At 35.7% G+C, this 23547-nt stretch overlaps 2 protein-coding genes across 4 annotated transcripts in view; one reads left to right on the top strand and one right to left on the bottom strand.

Moving 5' to 3' along the window:
• The window catches only part of LOC129799962 (uncharacterized), an 18105-nt gene extending 5982 nt beyond the window's left edge, over positions 1 to 12123 (top strand). Inside the window, exons 3-4 of one of the 2 annotated variants that reach the window (XM_055844282.1) lie at positions 7466 to 7581; positions 9432 to 12123. In XM_055844282.1, coding sequence (XP_055700257.1) covers positions 7478 to 7581; positions 9432 to 11391 — 2064 coding nt within the window. In that variant the 5' untranslated portion in view covers positions 7466 to 7477 and the 3' untranslated portion in view covers positions 11392 to 12123. Of the gene's footprint in view, positions 1 to 7036; positions 7582 to 9431 lie in introns of those variants that run through there. The other variant, XM_055844281.1, reaches the window with a different exon arrangement.
• Positions 11906 to 23547, bottom strand: LOC129799968 (uncharacterized). 2 transcript variants are annotated; one of them, XM_055844293.1, is made up of 2 exons: positions 21928 to 23547; positions 11906 to 12376 (listed from the first exon to the last, which is right to left on the bottom strand). In XM_055844293.1, the coding sequence occupies exons 1-2, from the start codon at positions 23362 to 23364 to the stop codon at positions 12332 to 12334; spliced, it is 1482 nt and encodes a 493-aa protein (XP_055700268.1). In that variant the 5' UTR covers positions 23365 to 23547; the 3' UTR covers positions 11906 to 12331. The 2 variants fall into 2 exon arrangements, with proteins under 2 accessions (XP_055700268.1, XP_055700269.1); XM_055844294.1 differs by having other exon boundaries at positions 11956 to 12376; positions 21919 to 23532.

Below are 23547 nucleotides of genomic sequence, written 5' to 3'. Positions count from 1 at the left end.
GTCATATGCATTTTCCTATTAAAATAGAGTTGTTTTGCTCTGAGCTCTTCATTTAATAATCGCGATCATATATTACAAAAGATCTTAATTTGTTCTTTTCATCAAAATTTTGCATTATTTACTTTATTTTATAATTAAAATTTATTTATTATCTCAGAACATATGTCAAGTAAGCTCAATAATTGCGAGTTTCTGTTTAGAAATGAGTAAGTTTAAAAGTAATCCTTTTGATGGTTTGTTAAGTATTTTCATTAAATGTGGTTCTACTCAAAATATATACCAAACCTTCAATTACAAATCTCAGAACTTTTTAAATTTTAATTTATAAACTTAATTATAATGGCTCCGGCACACCTTTTTTAGATTAGGAAAATTTCATGAAAAAATAAAAATTCACATCCCTTGCTCTCTCAAAAGTTTTGCATATATATCTTTTTCTTTCGCATTCCAAATTCGGTTGAGCTAAATTTAATTTGTTATGGCTCTGGCACACCTTTTAGATCAGGAAAATTTCATGTAATCTAAATTCACTTTCTTTCTTAAAAGCTTTGTATTTGTCTATCTCAGCCTTTCGGATTCTTCTTCTTCTTCTTCTTTTGAACGTCATAGTAAATTCAATTTAGTTCAGTCGAATTTTGAGATCAAGAGAGTGGGATAGACTTATAAAAATCTTTCGAGAACGAAAGGGACGTGAATTTTGATTTTATAAAATTTTACCAATCTAAAAGTTGTGCCACAGACATTATGATGTTTAAAAGAAAAATAAGAGAGCGAAAGAGTGGGACTGACTGGTGCAATACATTTGTTAAAGAAAGGGATGCGAATTTCGACTTCATGAAATTTTCCTGATCTAAAAAGTGTACCGGGGCCATAAGGTATGGAATTCAAAAATATACAAATTCTTTTCAGTAAAAAATCGCGTTATCTTAGGGCGAACCGGATACCATGGTTGAAATAAATAAATTTCTGAAAATCCTTTTTATAACCGAGTGAGGAATTTTTCTCTTAAGTTGGGTAGTATGTGGAATCAATTTTATTTAGTTTCTCATCAGTAATCGGAAGGATTTTATATTTTACTTTTAAAAGAAATAATTGAAAAAATTAACTTACTATATCTTAAAATATCAATATGCATATTGTTCTTTTAATTTTATTCTAGGTATTCAATTTTTAGGCATTCTGAACACATTATGATACTTATATTTTTTTGAATTTACCTTGTCTGTAAAATCCATATGCAAGAAAGTTCATCGACTTATAAATCTTCCTGCTAACCATTCACTAGGTGAACCAATTAAATTTATAGTCTTGCTGCTGCTTTAGCATTTAATTAATTGGAACAAACTCGCAATTTTGATCTCTTCTGCTCCACCGCAATTGGGTTCCGCAGAAATTTTCAACCATATCGTTCTTTTTTTTCCTAAGACATGGATATAAGGCAAAAAAAGCCGTCTCAGTGCTTCTCACTCCAAAACAATATTATTTCATTTAGAAATTACCGGCTGTGTGAATTTTCTAGCTTGTATCTCTTGCTCAACACGAAGACCTAAAGACGCAGAGCTGAGGTTTTCCATACTGGAGAAAATTATCTGGTACTAACGAGGGGTGTTCAACTGACTCGTAATATTCTTCATTTGCTTCCTCTGGCTCTTGTGAAAAGAAACGGTTTCAGCATTGACCTAATATTGAAATCTTTTATTTAAGCACGCAAAGATTCGGTCGGGATGATGCAAATCTTCCCTAAAAGACACGAAAGATCCAGAGAAAAAGCGAAAAAATGGTAGAATTGAAAGTACATTTCGTGATGTCATGATTAGGTTTCTCCTAATGATTAATTTAAAAGACAATTTGATACAAATGAGTGGATCTCTTTCAAAATTCACGCACAAGAAGATGCTTTGTTCTGCGCTTTTTAGGTATAAAACACACGCCATAAGAAATTTACATTTCAATCACGTTTTCGTAATATTCTTGAGGAGTTCTAATGGCATGACACAAAGAGATGTTAAGTGAATTCCAAGCATTTCTATCATACATAAATAATATTTTCACCATTGAGTTCCTCCTTTTACGAATATCTGCAATGGATTTTGAAGAATGATACTGAATTTAAAAAGAAATCTTGGATATTCTGGTAGATTTGCACGCTATTGACTATTGTGTTATTTATTTAAGAAGGTGTCGAGGAATGTTAAATAATGAGAAGCTTTATTACTTTGCAGATGAAGGAGGAATATTTTTTTAAGATTGGAGAAGAAAGAATTTTGTGGAGACTAAACTCTTTATGAATGCATAATAAATTAGTGGTAGATGATGACAAATGAACAAAGGCACTTTTTGAAAGAAAGATTCCTTGTTTTCGTTTTCGATACACCTTTTGTAAATAAATAATTCTTTTTGCAAAATTTAATTTAAATTAACATCTCGAAATATTTCTATCTGACTCACTCTTATTTAAATATTTAATATTGTTGTCCTGACTTTTTCAAGCAATAGTAGTGATATTCCTAAAAAAAAAAAGTGGAATACTTCTTTTTGATTAATGAATTGGGGAGACTGGGGCAAAAAGTCACAAATCGAAAAATTCAAAATTCAATATCTTCCAAGGTAAAAAAAGATAGCGGCTCAAATTTTATAGATTTCTATAGATTAAATTTTCTATAGATAGCCTCCATAGCCCTTCTTCTATGTAGTAAGTTTCTTAGAATTCGGACAAGGAATTTAGAAAATAAAAAATATCGAAATCTTTAGCCCTATTTTTGAAATATTTTCTTAGCAGGAGATAACAATTATTACCTACTTATTTTCCAAAATTGATGCACTGGTGAATATTTTCTAAATAATTTGGATTCTTTGAATACGAATCCCCTATTCTATTTTAAAAATTTCACAAAGGTTCTTTTCTCCAGAAATCATTTTATTAAAAATGGCCACTTGGGGTAAAAAGTAACAAAAGGTATAGAGCAAAAAGTAACAAAAACCGAAGCAATTTTTGATGTCTCACGGCGAAAAGAAACGTCATTACCATGTCTCGCCGCTTGTAGTTGCATTGGTCAAACGATTTGCAGTCTTTTGTGTGTTTTTTTTTCTAAAATAGCTTGAAAAGCGCTCTTCTCGTTTTCTCACTTTTCTCGCAGAGAAAACGGTGTTTTACAAAGGTGTAGATGAATAAATTTTCTATGAAAATATGTCCTCTCGGTATTTTTTCAAATTTACGGAAGCCCGTAATAAAGCGAATCAAAATATGATAATACCCCATGCCTGGTACTATTTGCCCCAGCATTTTTGAGAATAGTCACAAAATTACCTTTTAGAAATTGGCTCGATAAACGTATTTCCTTACAAAATAGAGGAATATTACTTTCACAAAGTTGTAGAGCGGTAAATTTCCTATAAAACTGCGCTAATTAGAAATTTTTGAAGCGCTCGAGTAGCTTGTAAAAAAATAAAATATCCGTTTTGTGACTTTTTGCCCCAGTCTCTCCTATGCATTAAAAACCTTTGAAAATATTTCACACACATCTAACACAAATATTTTCCTAATTATTTTAAAATTGGTCTTTTTCCCTATTTTTAAATGTATCTGGATCATACATTTTTTATTAGAGTATTAAGGCGGTCCCAAATCAGACCCAGGCACTGCAACTGGTCAGTCTATTGTACCCATCTTTTTTACTTGTTAGAGCTTTGTTTTGCTATCCTTAATAAAGGACAGTAAAGCTCCAGGTTGGGACCATTTCGTAACAATAAAGATAGGGCAAACAGTGTCACCAAGAAATACATACCCTCCGCTGCATCCTAAATGTATAACAGTGGCTCAATATGTAGATGTTGTCTTTTTCATCCTCCACTGAGAAAAAAAGAGGGTGCGATTAACTTTTTTTCCTCATAACTTTAACACTTTTTAGGTGTAAAAATATATCAACATTTTTTAATGTTAATTTTACACCTTTTTAAGGATAAAATTAACATGAAAAAGGGTAACTTTAACCCATAATACACCTAAAAAGTGTAATATTTACACGGATTTCGGATCAATACTGCAGGGTAAAATTAACTTTTCCGGAATGTTATTTTAACTTTTTCGGATTTCTCTTAGTGTCTAGACAGGCTAATCTCATCTGTGCTGATGCCTATTTCTTATGAGTGGTAGTCAAGAGCACAGTTTCCCGTAATCAGGTCAACTAGCGTCCTTAACTGGTGTATTGTTAAGATTTAAGAAGTCTTCATTTGCCGTCTGGTTCCAGGATTAGCTTAGCACGTCGAAGACCATGCCGTTTGTCTGAGTGTATCTTATGCCTATTGGCCCCCTTCCGTTTGAAAAGGCCTTTGATGCGGCTCACAGAGTAGCTGCAAATAGGCATTGGACCAAAATGGTTGTCTAACTTTCTAGATGCAACACACAGCTTAACCCTTTAAGGACGATTGGGTCACCGGTGACCCAAAAATAAAATTTTCTTACGGTCATTTAAAGTTGTGATTTGCCGTAAAAAGTCTGAAAAAGTATTTTTTTTCTGACCCCCGATTTTTGACCCTCTCGTCCTTAAAGGGTTAAGTCTGACGATGTTTTTATGTGGTGTCGAGATTGTCTATTAAACCACTCAGTTCACTCTCTTCAGGTAAATTTGGCCTCGGAGAAGCCTCCAGAGATTATGCTGCTTCTAATGCTTTGTTTGGGCGTGAAGTTGCACAATTCATGAGTTAGTTCATGATCTGGGATCTGGGACTGCAAATTTATGAAGAATCGCTTATTCGCAGCTAACCCTGGCAGGTCTTACACGAGTCCTGCCTGGGCCGTTGAGTGATCTACCACCTAATGACTCCCCGGTAGCGTTAGCAAAGCCTCGGGCGTTTAAATTATTGAAGGTCAATGTTCTATACCACTTTGGAGGGGTCCATATTCAACCAATTTGCATAAATTTGGATTTTTTAGAAAGGTCTTGAAATTTCTTATCTGGCTATATCAGTCCCAATCGGTAGAGGATTGGTAAAGTAATCGTAGGGTAGAGTCATCACTTATGGACGTTATACACTTGGACAGCATGCAAAGATCTTAAGTTCTTACCTAAAAGCAGATTTTGAAAAATCAAAAAATTAATACTTTATGATGTGATTAACAATTTTGTGATTTTTTCGAAATCTATTATAGATAAGAACTTAAGATTTTTGCATGTTGTCCAAGTGTATAATGTCCATATGTGATGACTCCACGCTAGTTGATTTATTTTTCTACAATATCCTTATTTATTTGTGCGTAAGTACATTACCTACTAATGTCAAGAACATTTTAACATACACACTGCACACTCCCTACTCAATATTCTATTGCAGAACTTATTTCTGGTTTATGAATCAATTTAATCTTTAATGAGCCGGTATTCACTTTTTCGCGAGTTCAAGCACTCCGCAAAGCTGTTTTTTAAATATTTTTTTTTTAAATGAAATTTGACTTTACCACCATGACTAATTTGGTTCTACAAACTAATTGTAAAACTAAATTGCATTATGATAAGGTTTAGTTCCACTCCCGCTTAAAAATAGAAAAAAAATCCAATTTCAAAGGTTTAAGTACCTTGAAAGGTACTTAAATTCAAATGTATCTCACTCCCCCCTAATTGATTACCTTTGCACTTTCACTTCAACTTATTATGGCTTATCTTAGAGGGGCATATTTTTTCCGGATCTCGGTCAAAATCCCGAAAGCCAAAATCCCGAAAGCCAAAATCCCGAACGCCAAAATCCCGAATTCTTAAAAGTATTATAGCTACTCCCACGACTGCACCCGCGCTTGCTGGAGGCAAAGGGAAATCTTCTGTGTCTTGGGATATAATTGTAAACATTTTCCTCCGTATAATTTCATCCCTTTCAGGATTTTGAATATTCGGGATTTTGGCTTTCGGGATTTTGGCTTTTAGGATTTTGGCCTTTTCGGGATTTTGACTTTCAGGATTTTGGCTTTCGGAATTTTGACTGCCACCGATTTCTCCATATATGAAAATAGCCTTGGAGATTTCTTTCTTTTTTTCAAGTTTAAAGGTTAATAAGTTTCTAGAGAGCTCATTTTTGAACTGATTGGGGCATATATGGGGTTTTTGGAAAGGTCTTGGAATCCTTGACAAGTACGGAATAGTTCCAAATGGTTATGACCTAAAAGATAACATCCGATATTTAATTGCTTGTAATTTAATAAAATTTTCACTTGACCTGTGCATGTCCGTTGTAAAACCGTAAACGTTGATAAAGAAAATAAATTTTGAAGAAATCTAGCGTTTTTAAGAATCTAAATTAGAAGTCCGGGTATTTGGCAAAGCTACTTAGCTTTGCTTCTGGTTGTTATTTCAGAATATCTTTTTTAAACAACTTGGAACATATACGAGTATTTCATATTGAAAAGTATAATTAGCTCCTCGTGCTTATATTTTTCTTATGTTTAACGATATAGTCCATAACAGTATGTTCTGTATTATGAATTTAAATTCGAATTAGAGGAATGAAAGTTTGAGAAATGTAATAAGAAATAAAACCTTTAAGTTCTTACTAGTTTAATGCATTTTTATGTGTATACCTAATTAATATAAAACGATATACCTAATTAAGAACAATAGAATTTTACGAGAAATTTAATATGACGATTGGAATTTCTTATTCTTCTGAAGAATGAACAATCTTTTATTCAAGTTTTCGTGGCATAATGATTTGCAGCAATTATAAATCCATTAGGAAATTAAATTATTGTATGATAAATTATTAATTAATTTTAAAGAGAAAATAAAAGTCCAGTTTCTTTTTAGGTTTTTGCTTTTTAAAAGTCCTCATGCAAACATTAAATATTCTTATGAATGAATTATTTCTACGAATAGTTTTCTTAAGTTATTTTAATTATTTTTTTTGAAGTGGGATTTGTTCATGAAGCTGAGAATTCTTGACCCCTTGACTTTATCTTTCCTACATTATATTGGATTATGTGTGTATTTGTTATGTGAATGGGGCATCAGTGAAAATACAAGAGACTCATTTCTCTGATTGCAAGGTGAAGGTAGAGATCTCTGAGGTGCAAGCGTGCACTAGAGAATTTCCAGGCGGGAGGGAAATGAGTGAATGCAACAACAATGGTACACAAAATGTCTGAAGTTGGTTTGTGGAGGAAGTTCAGATGACGGGCAGAATTATAAGAATGAAAGAAATGCATCGTGGAAGAGTTTATGGGTTGATTATGTTTGTAGGTAATCGTAATTGTGGGACAGAGCACTGTTAAATGCATTTTTCTTCTTCATTTTTTTTTCTTCTTCTTATCTTTCCCCATACTCCACGTGATGATCCTCCTCTCAATTTACTCTCTTGCACATTGTCTTTTGCATATATGGCACAAATTATGCAATTATATTCTGTGAGTTCTTTCTGCAGTCAATTGTGCATTCTGGCCAGATCTCAAGCATGTTCTTGTTTCTGTGTGGATATCTTACAGGGTCATCGGAAGATGCAGTGGCTGAGAGCGGTGGTGGTACTTGTAGCTGTCCTCCTGCTGGATGCTGCAGTGGCACGTCCCAAATCTGCTGATGCTGATCTCACCACCAGCGACAGGTACATCTCCAATATTGTTTTTCCACTTCTCATCTCGTCGATTAACAATAACAGCATGTCTCTGCCAGACAGAAGGGTGCATTTAGCTAACAAGTCTACTAAAACTAAAAACGCCACTAACACTGGGGCACGTGGTAAATTCTACTCCTCTAATTCCCCTTGGTCCAGTGATGGTAATTCAAAAAATTTCGTTCCGGTACATTTGGAACCGGGACCAGATATTAGCACTCCAAGGAGTGTCTTTGGCAATAAAATTGTGCCAAATACCCCGTCGAATTTGCTAACAATCCACAATTGGCAGAGGAATACGGAAACTCCGCCGGATGATACATCCGGACCCACCAAAAAGCCCACAATTCACAAATTCATCTCCAAATGGTCAGATAAACCCGTAGATATTTTCTATAGTGGAAATTCTTTGCCTGATTTAGCCAATTTAAAGACAACAAGTACGATACCCTCTGAATGGTTAATATCAAATAAACCGCTGGAAGTAAAGACAGATATGGATGATGTCACAACATTCTCAGCAAGTGTGTCCTACATTGGCAAGCCACCAGTGTCGAATGTGGTTTATGACACTAAGACCCCCAATCCCATGGGAATGGACAAGTATAAGAAGAAGACAGCCACGAAAAGACCATCAACAACTGTAACGACACAGACAACGGATTCGGGGAGCAAGGTGAATCAGAAGGTGTCGGTCAGTTACATTTCCACTTCAATTCCAGATGACCCTGACCCACATCCATACGAGAATGGTGCCGATGAGCATTCCAATCCGTTTGGGCACAATGAACTTGACTCCGAAAATGCCCATGTGGCTGATGCTTGCCCAACCATTCGTGTCACAGTCAATTCCACTTCATACAAGAGCACACCCAAAGAAGATTGTACGGGACTCGATGTTGTTATTAACAATCAAATTGACCGGCCGAGTATCGAGGAATACGAGCAAGAGGAGGATGAGGGGGAGGAAGGGGAGGAAGAAGAGGCGGAAGAACAAGAACATGATGATGATCGTGAAGAATACACAGACAATCAAGCACAACCATCATTTACCAATGAATTCACGGATTACAACATACACTCCAAGAAACCAACGGGCTTTGGGGGAGATACATTCAAGAAGAAACCCAAACCTGGCAAGCCCGGGAAGCCGGGACAGCCCGGAAAACCTGGAAAACCTGGCGATATTATGCAGGTTTCCGGAGGAGGGGCAGATGGATCAACCTCAGTTGATCACTATGGAGCTTTTGCTACCCTCCTCAAAGGCTTTAGTCTCCTCACCCTTCTCAAATTCATCAAATTTGGCCTATGGTCAGTGGCTTTCTCTCCCGTGGCTGTTTTTGCCCTGGGTGGCATTGGACTCTTCCTCTACTTCTTCCCCTGGACGACATCGGCTCTTCTTTTCTCTCGCAAACAGAAACCCCCACCTACAATCATCATTCATCACCGGAAAAGACCCAAATACTTATGGAGAAATGCCCGTTGGGATGAAATTAATAATCAAAATAATATCCTTCAACTCATGGATTCATACAGGAGCAAGAGATTGTAGCTTTAAGGAGTAACAAGTTAAGGGGAAAAGACAAATTGCTGCCAAATTAGCTTTTAGGATAAGTGATAAGAATGTACATAAAAAAATGCTTTAAAAAATTATTTCGCTTGAGCCAAAATTGAGCCAAAAAAGAACATGAATAACCTTGCCTAATAACTAATAAAATTTGCCAATTTCTCCAAAATGCCTTATAATTAATTTCTCTAACAATGCTTCAACTAACTGCCTTCTGTCTGACGAGATGGCGAAGGGAAAAGATCCTGATGAGGCATTTCTTTTGCGTTTGCAGATCAGGCATTCATGTTGAAGAATCAACAGAGTATGATAAGAGATCATCCCTGGCGGATTCCATTATTCAGGTGACGGATCAACTGATAACAACACCCAGGGATGTCACCAATAACACGATCCTGAACAGCACGCTGGTGCTGGAGGAGGCTGTGCAGGATGAGGGCAAGGCCAATGGGGAGATCTTCGTGGGGGAGGAGGAGGAGAGTGGACACCGTGGTGTTGCTGTACCACTCACAATGAAGGATCTCGAGAGGGAGATGGCAGAAATGGATATTCGTCTCAAGGAGAGCTCAACACCCAAGGAAGGCATCTCTACATGGATCCTCCTGAGTGAGAGTAGCTCAACAGCAAATCCAGACCTCAAAGGACCAACTTATGAGATTGGTATTGAGGGAAAAGCCACAACTGATGAGATTGCAACGGTTCCCAAAAAAACTGATGTGGTGTCCAAGGAGGTGAATGTTGAGACACCCAAAGTCATTAGTGGAAAGGCTCCAGTGAAGAATAATTCACAGAAGAAGAAACAACCCTCGAAGGATCAAGAAGGTTCTGAAAAAGTCACAAAGGCAAAGAAACGAACTACCACAAGTGCTCCTATTGAGGATACAACTGCAGCAAGTCCTAAAGATGAGCCCACAACCAGACAAACTCCAGCAGTGGAAACTACAACATTCCTGATCCTTGAACCCAAGGATGCGGATTTTGATTTGCCACAGGATCGATCCCCGAGTCTCCATAAGAAAACGAAAGTCGCAACAAAAGCTCCAAATAAGCCACAGCAGAAGAAGAAGAACAATAACAATCGGAATAAGAAAAAACCACAGGATCAGGGCAGTCCCAAGCCGGCTAATAATAAACCTGCTCAGAAGGATAAGCCAATCTCCACGAAGATCTATAATTATCTGTCGAGGGAGGTGATGCCGACGGTGGGAGTGAGTTTGGTGGGTCTTGTGGTGACTGCGGGGATTGCAAGTTATCTTCTTGGTGGTCCCTTTGGGGCTCTTCGTCGGTCCTACGATGTGGACAGGAAGGATGATGTGTACTTCAACAATAACGAGGAATATGCAGGACCTGATGGGCAATTTGAGGAGGAGTGGTTGAGTAAAGTTATGGCGGGATCACCGTCTTACAGGAATAGCATCCGATATCATGCTTATAGACCAGTCCAGGCTCCCAATCAAGTTTATCATACTTATGCTGCTTACAAGTATCCTCAGTATAGTCGATACAGGACAACGGGGCATCATCCTGTACCCCAGCCTCAGTACAATCCTCATCCTGTCCATCAGCCTCTACATCAACCTGCTGGGAATTACCATGCCTACAAATCCTATAATCCCGTCCAGCAGGTTGACATGAGGAATACTCAGAAGTCTATCAGTGGATCTGTATCTTATGTCCCCAATGAGATGCCCACAAAACTCCACCAGAGCCAAATGCCTGGAGAAACTGTGTCAGAATTGAAGGCTTCGCAGAGCATCACTGTTGGCAGTGCCAGTGATTCGTCAACGGAGAAAGACAATGTCCTGCAGCATCGATCTCAGTTTGTTGTAGGCTCTGTGATTTCAGATCAGGCAGACGATGATACAATGCCCGTGCCGGAGCATGGACCTCGTCGCCGACGAAATGCCCCTGATGATCGGAATTCACGTGGCCTCGAAGACAATGAGGTGGATGATGATATGAATGAAATTGAAGGACCAAAAGATCCCGTAACCAATCCCCAAACCCCCGAAATCACAGATACCACATCCCCAGTGGACATGATATCCACAACGGAGAATCTGGAAAATGTACCAGTTCAAGAAGATACGAGTTTCTTCCACTTGGTGCGGCGTCTTGTGGATCTCAAGATACGTTTTGGATTGAGCTTCTTGCAGAATGCCACAGCGACTTTTCAGAGGTATCTTCAGGGTGTTCAGGAACGCATAGATAATTCACCCACTTTCACCTACTGATCTCCAAATGACCTTCCACTTATTTCTCCGTGATACGATACTCAGACTTGATTCTCTTTCTTCTATTACTCATGATGACTCTCGACATACTTTCCCAGTCGTAGTGGTAGCTAATCAAATGGATTCAGACACGTGAACCAGGGTTCTAACGGAGGAAGTGATTAGGGAAATTAATTTGCCAAGCATTTATAATTTCCAGAAGAGATTATCATTACAGTTTAATATTCTTTGAGAGAGATCTTGCAATTAAGAATAAAGCCACGCAAAAAAAAAGATTGTTCAATAAGAGAAAGATCAATTTGCAAGATCTTAATTTAAAATAATATCCAGGAAAAAAGAACATCTCTCACAAGAACCTTCCCAGGATGTTAGAACTCGCCAAATTAATAAAATTAAGCAATAGTGGAAAGAACAGGAATTGATTATTGAATCTTGTATCCTGGGAAATAAAATTTTTTAATAAAAATTAGTATAAGCGAACAAAAAATTTGTGTTAGGGAGAGAGATAAAAATCCTCACGAAAAAGAAATAATTTATTTTTTAACACACTCTTTTTATACCGAATTTCAAGTAATATCTGTATATATTTAAAAAAAAAGAAATCTAATTAAATTATTCAACAAACTATTTATAATGTGGAACAAAACTTAGATTAAAGAAAACAAAAAAAAGATGAAAAAAACTCAAATTCTTTCTAAATTAAGTACAATAAAAATCTATTTGAGAAAAAAATACTGCAAATCTCATTGCGATCAATTGCACATTTGGAGAAAGAGAGATTTCTTCTTGTGAACTGCAAATGATGAAACCGGTGGGGCTTCTTCAGCGTGTCTCCGTACTCAAAAGTGTGTCACCTTTGAGAGTGTCGTCAACCCAGAATTGCAAGTGCAGATGAAGTCATTAGATAATTGGATGATGCATTCAGCAGTTTCTCCCTCAATTAACCCAGCACCATGGGCGCCAACATAGCCACCGTCGCAGGCACCTGCAAAAGAACCAATCAAACAGGTGAGAACACTGCTATTACTTGAAGCAATCAACCTATTAATTCAATTTTAATAGACCCTATTACGGGCAATTTGTAAGTCATTAAAGCTTGATTTGTTTCATTTGCAAAAAGATCCAAAAGTGTGCAATTGACAATGTATACTTATTTTCTTGTATTTGGATTGTTTTTAGAATCACAATAAGAATAGAGTAAATTATGAGGGATACAAGTTACACAAATGTGATAAAAAATGATAAAAGGTAATGCAGCATTAAAGAAAAAAAACCAAAAAAATAAACTAAATTCTAACTGCACAACCCAGCCCTGGGAATCCTTTAAATTCTTTTTTAAAATGTGGGGTACTCCTCTTGTAACTGCGAGGGGGTGGGTACACTGAGAAAAATCCGAAAAAGTTAAAATAACATTCCGGAAATGTTAATTTCACCCTGCAGTATTGATCCGAAATCGGTGTAAATATTATGCTTTTTAGGAGTGTTAGGGGTTAAAGTCACCCTTTTTCATGTTAATTTTACCCTTAAAAAGGTGTAAAATTAACATTAAAAAATGTTAATGTTGATATATTTTTACACCTAAAAAATGTTAAAGTTATGAGGAAAAATAGTTAATCGCACCCTCTTTTTTTCTCAGTGGAGCATAAAAGCTATCGAATTCCGATCTTTGATGACCCTGAATAAAACAAAAAAAAAATATCCCCAGACGTTTATTTTCCCTCCTAAAAGCCTTCCAAAACCATGTGTTTTTTAGTTGACTTTCGAATATATTTTAGAGGTAGTCTGGACAAACATTTCGTCCAAACATACACTCAGAAAAATAATCGAGTAAAACTTACTCGAATCGATGTTGCATTAACTTTTTTTCGTTGTGTTTTTCGATTAACTATATTTTAGAGTTGATTTTACTTCTATTTAGGTGTAAAATTCGGGAGAGTTGTTTTAACTTTTTTTCCCTAAAATTTACATGACAAAGGAGTGTAAATAACTCGTTTTGAGAGTTAAAATAACTTGTTTCAAGCGTTCAAAAATTCTTTTTTAGAGTTGAAATATCTCTTTCAAATCAGAAAATGAATTTGTTTTTTTTTTTTAAATTATCATTTTCTTTACTAATACTTTTTGACGTCGAGTTCCCTATGTTCCGAGTGAAATATCACATAGGATGCACGCACATGTCTTCATGAAACACTGTTAGGCATATTTCTAGTTGATGTTCCAAATGAACTTTGTCACACGAAAATCTTCTTGACTGAAGTATATTCTTAAAACGAAAACAATTAAGCATATACTTACGTCGAGATGAAATTTTACATCGAAAAAGAGTAATAATTACATCGATATCCGACGAACTAATTCAACTCGCACAAAGAGTTATTTCAACTGTATTTACTAAAATTTGTAACGAAAAGGGTAACAATTACATCGATATTCGTGTTAATTCAACTCTGCCATAGAGTTGTTTTAATTTTTTAGGTTTTCTCTTAGTGTACCTATGACCGGAAAATTCTTCATTTAGAAATATTGATGGTCAAAAGTCAATCACATTGGTAGGCTCTGTTTTTAACTGAATTGGTTAAATTTAGATTTTTTGGAAAGTTATTGAAATTTCGAACCCGGCTGCATCGGTCTTCATCTGTAATGAATAGATTGAGTACCGATAATATATATTTTTTTGGAAATTATTATTTTTTATTTGATCTTAAGTCTGTTCCCGATAGGTCAAACGGTAAGAGATATCTACTTCCGATCTATCACCACCGACCCCCTCCAATCCCTCCAAAAACCATGCTTTTTATGTATTCTCAAAATTGACTTAATCATTTTCAATGATTTTCGAATATGTTTAAGCGGTAGTCCAGACAAACATTTTGTCCAAATATACTTATGACCGGAAAATTCTCCATTTTGAAATATTGAAATTTGGTTAAATTTGCATTTTTTGAAAGAATCTGGATTTTATCAATTATCAATTCAATTTCTTATCAATTTTCTAATTGAGCAAGTAATCGTAATTGATTTATTTTTCTCGATTATCCAGTAATATTTACGCGTAAGTATGTTACTTCTTAGCCAATTTTTTAATTTAAAATTATTTTTCGATTTGCGAATGAATTTAATCGTTAATAAACTGGTATACATCCAAAAAACATGTAAAAAGATAATTCATAATTCAAGATAATTAATCTCTTTTCAACTAAAATTAAAATAAATCTTGCGATTACCAACTTATACTTAAAGTTGGTTAAAATGCTGGCTAACTACACCACCCATAGGGTGGCGGCATTACTTATGGCCTCGTCGCAATTTTTGTCAAAAAATTATCCCGAAAACCAAAAAAAGTGATGTGTTATCAAAACATTTAAAATATTTTTAATTTAGAGTTTTTTTTTAAATCATTTTGCGACTTTGTAAAGTTTTTTGCAAGGAGGCCATAAGTAAAGACACGGACCACAAATGATTCCGTCACTCTACAACTTAAAGGTAGGTAGTTAATGAATGGGAATATATAAATACCAGGGGGGTGACATTAACTCTGAAAAATGCGACCGGTTTTAGTGTAAATTTTTCCCTGTTTTCGTACACATTTCACGATATATCTACAAAACTACGTAGGTTGCCAATTTGGGATTTTGGTTGCCTATTCAATATTAAATTAGCTTTTATTTTGTATTAATAGTTTTTGCTAATTCATTCTACAATGACAGAAAACAGAAAATTGACTCAGAAGGTTTTTCGGCACGCTAGAAACATATGGGAAGCATAGGAAAAGTCATGCCCCTGATAAATACTATTAGGTACTATAGAAATTATATAAAAGAAGTTAGCACACAGTCACAATAATATTTTACGTGGAATTATATTGAAACGTATCACATTTTTAATCGTATTGCGAGAAACCAAGAGTGTAAAAAAGGCTGAAAATTAAATTAATATAATTTCCAAAAAGCAATATGCAAAATTAAACTAATAATTTGTTTCATATTTTTACTACTCAATAATATTTATTTATTTATCAAGAGTAAATTGGCAATTATTTTTCGTTTTTACTTTTCCTTTCTACCTCTCTCTCTCTTTCACTTTAACGTAGGCCTATATAGGAGACTGAGATTTTTCAGACATGCAAAACTTTAGAAAATATAAAATTTTAGGATAATAAATTAGTTATCGAATCGAGCATTATTTAGTAAATTAAAAAAGAATTAGCTGCCTGATAATGCCTTACCCATCTCTACTTTTAAAAATTACTTTCCACACTATTTTATTTGCGTTTTAGTTGATTTTATGGCCAAAGAATAAATAAAAATCTCTTACATTGTCAGAAAGTGAACCCATATAACTTCGTAATTGTAAGCAAAAACAAAATTAAGAAATATATGTGCATGTAATTAAATATTTTGTTAGATTTTATAAAATATTTTAGCCTCATTACGTTGTCTGATTGGAGTAAGCGCTTAAAAGCATCAAATGTTTTAACCAATCAGAGAACGCATTAGAACTAAGATATTTCATAGGATTGTATTACTATAGTCTTCTTATAAGAAAATGCAAACAAACAAAACAAAAGATATTTACATAATTTTTGGCATATTTGCAAAACAAAATATTTCACAAAATGTAAGAAATTCATTTGCTTTTGTTAAAATTTTTATGATGCACTAAAAATACTAATTTTTATTGCTTTTATAGTCAATTTCGACAGTTTTTTCTGGCTTGATATCGACATATTGTATGAGATTTTCATCAAAATGTTGCATATTTGTTGTTGAATATTCTCTCACAATATGTAGAAGCCATTCTGTTTCAAATAAAGAAGACACAATTCATAAAAAAATTTAAATTTGGGATATAGAATCGTTTTAAAATCTAAGGAAAATTCTCTACAATAAATCGTTTTATCTCTTAAAAGCAGAGTGAGTAGGATATATTTACTTAATTCAGAAAATGATACAAATGGGAATTCTTACAACACCAAATAGATATATAGAATTATTCCTTAATAAAACCAGTAGTAAATTTCTATTTATGTAATATCTGTCACAATTTTATTATTTGATTCACTGTGTCCCAGACAAATCTAATATCTGCTGTTAATTTTGATTAACAATAAATTTCTAAATTAGTTTTGAGAATACTCATATTTTAATTTTATTTTCTTTAAAGATACATAGATTATACTGCGCAAACCCCAAGAGAACGTAGTATATGGTTGTCTTAGGATTTTAGAAAAATTTAAATTTATATATTTTCTTTATAGTACAAAACTACTCAAAAGCTTTGAATCAATGGGATTTGGAAAACACTGATTTGCCTTTTTAAACCCTTGTCAAAAATATTTTCAATAAATAATTAAGTGAAGTACAAAATTCTGACCTCTTTTAAGCTTTGTTTTGAAAATGAAATTAACATATTAGATAGGATTATATGAAATCAAATAGTCAGACAGTAGGTACTCTTAGGAATATATAATAAGTTTTTCCAGCCGTATTTAAGATTTTTCTTTTTTATCCACGGATACAGGAGTAGTTATAAGAATTTTCAAAATTAACCAAGAATGAGCTGAGTGTTTAGTGTTTATCCTTAAACTATATTTTTTGTAATTAGATATTCATATAAATACTGCAATACTAAGAATTAGGGCAGAATCACATTGACAATAAAATGCTTGCCGTAGCCTCACCGTATTTATCGTTAATTTACGCATTTTCATTGCAATTCTTATGCAAATTTTCCATTACCGTATTACCTTATCTCATACTTGGTGGAACTAGGTGAAAATATTATAAGAAAATTGAAGAAATAAAACGAAAATTCGATAAACGGTGAGCAAAAAAAACTGTAAGAGAAATTAATCATACAGTTTTTTTTACTCACCGTTTATCGCATTTTCGTTTTATTTCTTCAATTTTCTTATAATATTTTCACCTAGTTCCACCAAGTATGAGATAAGGTAATACGGTAATCTAGAATTTGCGTAAGAATTGCAATGAAAATGCGTTAATTAACAAAATACGGTGAGCATTTTACTGTCAATGTGATTCTGTTCTTAGTTGAGCAATACTGATTTTATGCTATAGGTTTAACTTTAACACAAATTTTGGAGGTTTCGAAATCCTATATTTATTAAGCAATTTTAGTGTTTTTTTAAATCTAATGGATCATTTGGTTTTAATATGCAATTCCAACTAAAATTTTCCAAAAAATCTTGTATGAAAGACAACTTAGAGAAGTTAAGTCATATGACTAAAGCTTGTCTGTGACTAATACTCTAAACAGACTTTAGATTATAATTATGTTAAACCCACAGAGTAATACTACGACGAGGACGTACTAGAACATTTTTTACAAGGAGAAAGTGAAACGACCAGGGGCATGACATTTCCTATGTTTCCCATATGTTTCTAGCGAGCCGAAAAACTTTTTGAGTTTATTAGCTGTTTTCTGTCATTGTAGAATGAATTAGTAAAAAATACTAATACAAAATAAAAGCCAATTTAATGACGAAGAGGCAACCGAAAACCTTAAATTGGCAATCTACGTAGTTTTGAAGATATCTCGTGAAATGTGTACGAAAACAGGGAAAAAATTACACTAAAACTGGTCGCATTTTTCAGAGCTAATGTCACCCCCCTGGAAACGATCTCAAAAATTGAAATATAATCGAGTTTCCTCAATGCATGTGCTTTTTATTTGTTCTCCAGAATGTATATAAAATTTAGTGAACAGTTCTTAAGGCCAGGATGACCTTTTTGGCCAAGAACTGGAGTGAATAGTGTTTAGTGATGCAGTACAGTGCTCGGGAGTGAAAAAATAAATTCCCATGATCAGTGAAAAGCTCGAATCTGAAGGCTTCATTTAGTGAGTACATCTTGAAGTTTCTTTTTAGATATCCAACCACCCAGGGCCGCTGTAAAAAATGTTCTGCCACAAAAGGAAGAAAATATCTTTTCCGATTTTTGGTGGACCTCATGGAATTGGACACTCATTTGATAATGAGCTATCAATTAAAAAAGCGTGAAGTGATTGAATTCGTTATAAAAGTGCGTGCATTGCCCGAGAAACCTGTGCCGGTTATACTCATTTTATTCAATTTGAGGAAAATTATTTGATATGAAAACTGGCACAGATTTTTTATTCGAACGTCCTTTCTGCAGTATACACTGAGGTTAAATCCTATCTCGGTTTAAGCCATAAGTCTGTCTAGAGGGCTTAACTCTGAAGCCTGTATAACATGTCCTGTATCCCAATCCAATCGTATTAGGGGAAAGTACTCTATCTTCGAACGTTCATGCCTTCGAATAATGTGAAATTTCTCTTGTTTTTCTTAAGAGATTTACACATTTCTACTAAATATTAGTTAGCTTATCATCAATTATTGATAAATTAAGTGATAATTATATGTAAGTCACTTAAGCAAAATAAAATTAATTCATATTATTCGAAGGCATGAACGTTCGAAGGGAGAGTACTTTACCCTATACTTAACTACGAATTAAAGGGACAGATAATCCTAACCGGCTTATGTAGGTGAGATTCTTAACGTGAGCTAACTCGGAGTGCATGCAAATTCGATTTGGAGCTGAAATTGGGAGACGCCATTCAGTTATCTTGAATCAAATTCGTGAAATTATACAAATTTTGTATTTAAACCAAAATATCAAGGATTTGGATGAACTGACAGAAAAGTGTTATATGGGTGAAATGTAGACCAGAATGTTCTCTATAATTTTGCCGTAGAACTTGAACTCATCGATTACTCAGAAGCCAAGATAATCGAGGTTTTTTGTTTCTTAACTCGTTTTTTCATCCAGAGTTCCCCAAGTAGTCATTTGTTGAACTTCAACTATATCAAAGAATTGTTGTATTTTGCGGGACTTTCCATTTAAACCCCTATTTTAAGTGTCTTGGTGGAGTAGAGGCAGTCAAATTGGCATCTGAGTGATTTCAAAGCGTTATTATGGGAAAAATCAATTTTTTTCACACTTAAACGGCAAAATCGGAGTGATAGCGTAGTCTGAGCGGAAAATGATGTATGGACGAAATGTAGAGACAAATGTGCTCTACAATTATGTCGAAGTAATCATCAAAATCGGTTCAGCGACAGTCGAGATAATTGAGGTTATGTGATATTGAAATTGGTTTTTCGACTGTAGCGCCCCTGGTGTTGGTCCCACGAAGTTCAAATATTCTAGAAAGTTGTAGCATTTGGTGAGATCTTTCGTTTAAGCCCTCATTCATCAAAATCGGTCACATAGAACCGGTTATATGATTTTTTGAATTTCGTGAACTTTGACCCCTCATATCTCCGGTTCTATTGAAACCACAGCGCGCATACGCACCATTTTGGAAACGTCCTAGACTGGACTACAACATACTAAAATTTCATTAACTTGCACAATGCCGTTTTTGAGAAAAGTGACTTTGAATTTCGATGAATTTTGACGCTATCACAGCGCCACCTATGGTGACTTTTTGAATTTCCATCTGAAAGTGCTCATCGAGACGAAACCAAAAAGGTAAAATTTAGGTCGCTATGTTAATTAGAACCGGAGATAGAGGCCGGTCAATGTTCGAACTTTGACCCCTTATAGCTCGGGTCAGGGGTTTTAGATCGACTTAAGGTTTTTTTTGTTTGATAGGTATAATCAACGGCTACAACATACTAAATTTTCAGCCCGATGCACAATGGAATTTTTGAGTTATTTAACTTTTAAGATTTAAAAATTTTCTTTTTAAAAAAAGCGCCCCTAGCGGTGGTTTTATGAACTTGCGATGTTAGAAGGGGAAGTGGCATTTCACGAGAGCTTTCCAAAAAGCCCTCACTTTTTAAATTCTGACAATTAGAACCGGAGTAATGGCCATTTTAAGAAATTTTTTTTGGACCCTTATAGCTCGGGTCAGGGGGGTCGGGGGACCTTAAGTTTGGTATTGATGGAAAGCTCTAAGGCCCAGCTATAACATACTAAAATTTGAGTCCGCTGAATGCCATAGGGGCGGAGCTATTGAGAAAACAAAAAAAGGGGGGTCTTCAAAATGGCGGAAGGAGGGGTGGGGGGTGGGGGGTCTATGCACCAAGTTGCAATTTTCACCCGATATATAACCTTTGCCGAAAACCGCAAGTCGATATCTTTTTTAGTTTAGGAGATATTAAGCTCCAAAGAGCGGCCGGCCGGGAACGTAACTTAGCCACATATATATTCGGAATCAGGAAGTGGCGAAACACATTTTGGCCAAATTTGAGGTCGATCGGACGACATGAAATTTTGTTAGGATTATAGTAGGTGAGATTGTTAAGAATCTCACCTAATACAAATAAAAGTGCTATAATGGGAAGAAAATTAAAATTAAGGGAGATAAACCCATTCCGGGTCCGAAAAAAAAATCTTCTGGAAATGGTGGGAAGAATGGGGCAGTTTCATACTTCAGACTAGTTAGACTAAACCTCTAGTCTGAAGACCTGCGCACCTGAAATAGCTCTACCTCATCGTATTTTTTTTATAAAGTTTTGGCACAAAATTATAAGTGTTTTTTTTTTACTTTCTAAGTAGGCAAATTTGACGAATCTATAAGTATTTAATCTAAATAGCTAGTATTTAAACTTTGGATGCCCTGAATGCTTTTAAGATCTATCTAAAACAGATTTAAAAGATCATTTTCTTTTCAGTGACCAATAACCTAACATCAAAAAGGAGTTCAATATTATTTTATAAAATAAAATAAAAAATGTTAAATTTGCTTTCCAGTAAATAAATTCCAATTGATCTGATAAATTGGTAAAAGGTTCTTGCATGTGAAAGACACATAATTTAGAGAAAAATGCACAAGCGATCTTCAGAGAAAGTGGAGCGTAAAAATTCTGAAAACAGAAGAATTTAAGTTTCAGCTGTTGAGCACAATCACTTTCAATTTTCTTAAATTCAAGCAATTTCATTCCAATGAAACTTGAGTGTATCAAAAGTGTAAAGTTTTTAATTTGAGTTATTGCATGATTTTTTTTAACATTGCTCCAAGGGGTTTTAATAGGATAGGGAGAAGTGGGGCTATTTTGAGCTATCGGACTTCATTGATTTAACGTTTTTCGGAAATTTATAAAGAAATGTTAGGCTATAAGATAATGTAGCTAAGCTTTACAAAATAATTTTGGACCTAAATAAAATAAATTGTAAGGCCCAGCTTCCTTCAGAATTAGGAGAGACCGGGGCAGAATTAGAAAGCAAATGAAATTTTTCATTGCGTATAATTTGTAAGAAAAATATTTGTAACAGGTTGATATATATTTCAAATGAATAGGGAGGGATATGTTTTTTTCGAATAAATAGTAATTTCTTCAATATTTCTTACGGCCGGCTATAACATCAAACTGTCTAATACCACGTGTGGCTAACTCTACCCCGGTCTCCCCTATGCAAAAAATCGTATATCAGTGTAGCCCCACGTCTTAAAATATCCCCACTCCCCGTGTGCACAAAATATAATAAATCACAGATATTAATCATCCATCTGAACTTATAAGATCACAAATTTTCTTACTTAACTTACCATTCCAGCTGCAACAGCAGCCAAGACAGCATTACTATCGTGTTGGCCTTTTGGCCCCACCATAGGAACAGCCCGTAAGATCTTCTTCTTTTTGGCCTTGACGATGGGTACTTCTTGAGACTCTTCACTCTCTTGATCTTGCACTTGAGCATTTGCAGACACGTCCAGCTCCACACGATCACCCGCTGTTTGAGGAACACTAGGAGGTGCCATGGCCATTGAGAGCTTGATGGGCTCGTGTCCAATTACATTGGGCTGACTCATGGCTCTCTGGCCGTGTCGGGGGAAATGATACCCCTTTGTGGTGGAGATCAATATCCATTCTCCATTTCCGTGGGAAGGATGACTGTCAGGATGATCACTTTGGTACCGATCACTATTGCGATCAATAAAGTACTTATCATAGGCACTTGGACGTTTCTGATAGGTGGGAAATTTGGGGAAATTCGAGGGTTTGTTATCAGTGACAATATCACTGCTGTAGGGGCGATTGTGATCGCGATCGTGCCAGGAATTGTGTGGCTTCAGTGTACCCTTGTGACTTCCGCTGTAGTCATAGGTTGTGGGTCGGGGTCTCTGAGGTCTCTGGTTCCATGGCTTTCCACTCTGTTGTGGCCGATAAGCATTGTTAAAGGGACCTTGATCATGATCTACATAGTCATAATCGTCGTCATCATTGACCCATGGAGAGGATGACGCAGAAGATCCTCCGTAGTGTGAGCTCGAATGATGATCATTCGACGGTGGTCGATTGCTGTATTTGTGACTCTGCCATTTGGAGATCTTGGTGGTGGACCAGGGAATAGGATCTAGACTCACCCAACCTGTATGGCGATTGCGATCTTGATATCTGTCGCGATCATCAGGCCAATTCCCGCCAAAACTACTGTACTTCTCCTCGCGCTCGTCGTCCTCATTCTCATCCATTTTATTCACTGTTACATAATCTTGGAGTCTCTCGTGGCTTATTGTACTCCCATCGTGAGGCGAACGTTTTTCATCATCGCCCCCTTCACTCTGGGCATTTCGTATGCGCTCAGCATAGTCTTGGAGGAATTTCTTGAGGAGATCTGGCGAATACACAGTCTTCTTACCCTGCACCAACTCCCCGGAGGAATAACTGTTTTCCTCTGAATCCCTCCTGTCCAACATTTCAGCTTTGCTATTCTTCCGGCGATGCAGAATTTCAGCCTTTTCTATCCAGTCACGTCGCTGGACACCACGGATGCCCTGATTGCCACCCGCTGGTCCACGATTGGCCTCAATCACTGTGATGGGTGCTGATCCGGGCACTTCTAATTTGTATGAGGTGTAATTCTCAGAGATGCCCAGATGCCTGGGTGAATTGGTGTAGTGGATGGTGTCACCACAGCTCACACGGAAGCAATCCACGTACAGGAGGAAAATGAGGCAAATCTTCTTGAGCAACTCATTCATGGTTAATCACTGCAATTGTCCATTATTTTGTGCTGTGAGAGAGAGCACCGATTTTTTCACTTCACGCGGGGAGTTTTTGGGGGCAAACACCGTTAGAAGAATCAACTTTGAAATATTGAACACTTTTTCCCAATCACCATCTCCTCGAGATCGTCACTCGGTGGAGTCCACGAGACAACTGGT

The sequence above is a fragment of the Phlebotomus papatasi genome, chromosome 1, assembly GCF_024763615.1.
Source record: "Phlebotomus papatasi isolate M1 chromosome 1, Ppap_2.1, whole genome shotgun sequence".
NCBI classification, from domain to species: domain Eukaryota; kingdom Metazoa; phylum Arthropoda; class Insecta; order Diptera; family Psychodidae; genus Phlebotomus; species Phlebotomus papatasi.
The sequence above is the reverse complement of the archived record's forward strand: the minus strand, read 5'-3'. Positions and strand labels throughout refer to the sequence as shown.